The 1,123-nt window shown below is 38.4% G+C and overlaps 1 protein-coding gene across 1 annotated transcript in view; it reads right to left on the reverse strand.

Moving 5' to 3' along the window:
• Nucleotides 1–281: 281 nt before the first annotated feature.
• LOC119591832 overlaps nt 282–1,123 on the reverse strand; it is an 11,797-nt gene continuing 10,955 nt past the window's right edge. Inside the window, exons 9-11 of the mRNA XM_037940575.1 lie at nt 849–963; nt 576–701; nt 282–292 (exon numbers count right to left, since the gene is read on the reverse strand). Of these exons, the coding sequence (XP_037796503.1) occupies nt 282–292; nt 576–701; nt 849–963 (252 nt within the window). The remainder of the gene's footprint in view (nt 293–575; nt 702–848; nt 964–1,123) is intronic.

Here is a 1,123-nt window from a genome sequence, read left to right on the forward strand (position 1 = left end):
CTTTCTGTAATTTTGTTGAAAGATAAACCTGTATTTATTTTCAGAATATCAGGAATGAAAAACATGGACAATGAGACTTTTCCAAATCTCTTAAACTTACTTTGCGGAGCTGCAGTTGTTGGTGAAAAAAAAAACCCATTACTATGGTGACAATATTGCAAGTGCAGTGCAATGCATACACACCACTAAAGGATGTCAGAATAAGTATGAAAATATGACAGATACATCAAATATTAAGAGAGCGACTGACATTATTATTGATATGATGATGTTCATAAGCATCACCTATAAGCTAAAAATGATTATACATTACATAAATTTCAGAAAAAATAGTAATGAATAAAAATCCAAATGTCAGTAACAATATTATGTGTAGAAATATTCCTTATATACACTCTGAACTAAGAAACCTTCTGGTGTAATTATTAATGATAATAATTAATAACTGAAACCATGACATTGAAATAGCAGGCTACAGAAGAATTTGCCTCTCAGCTTCTCGTCTTTGTTTAACCGCAAAGAAGGTGCTAAATACACGAGAATGGACGAAGCAACAAACGGAAATGACAGCCTACGCAGGGTGAAGGCGATGACTTCCATTGTGTTCTCCAGCATGCCGACCATTGTGCTTTTCCAGGCCTCGATCTCCGTCTGGGTGGCATTGCTCAGCGTCATGAGGCATAGGTCGACCGCACAGAAGCCTGGCGGAGAAGGTGGGTCGCGATCAGCTCATTACAGTCTGCCCACTTACATTTTTTGTTATAATTCTACTATTATCACAACTTGTTCTAACTACTCCTTTCTGAAAGCTTTGGCTTAATGAAGGTCAGGGAATAACGGCAACTCACCTACTGCTGTCTGATACAAGTCGTGACTGAGAGAGATCTGGCTGAAAGACATGTCGCTGAAAAGGTCTAGGCACTGAAGAAGGAGATCTTGTTCGGTCTCAGCATCACAAGTGCCCTTCACAGGAGGAAACTCAGTGAGAAAGAAAACTTCTTTGATTATTACCTTAAAAGATGGCGAAAAAGTACTGACGAGGCAAGTCTTTCCTTATAGCGTTAATAATAATCATTACTGAGACCTTTGTTGACCTTATAACGAAAAGGGGGAATTTAAGACC

This window comes from Penaeus monodon, chromosome 29, assembly GCF_015228065.2.
Source record: "Penaeus monodon isolate SGIC_2016 chromosome 29, NSTDA_Pmon_1, whole genome shotgun sequence".
Lineage (NCBI taxonomy): Eukaryota > Metazoa > Arthropoda > Malacostraca > Decapoda > Penaeidae > Penaeus > Penaeus monodon.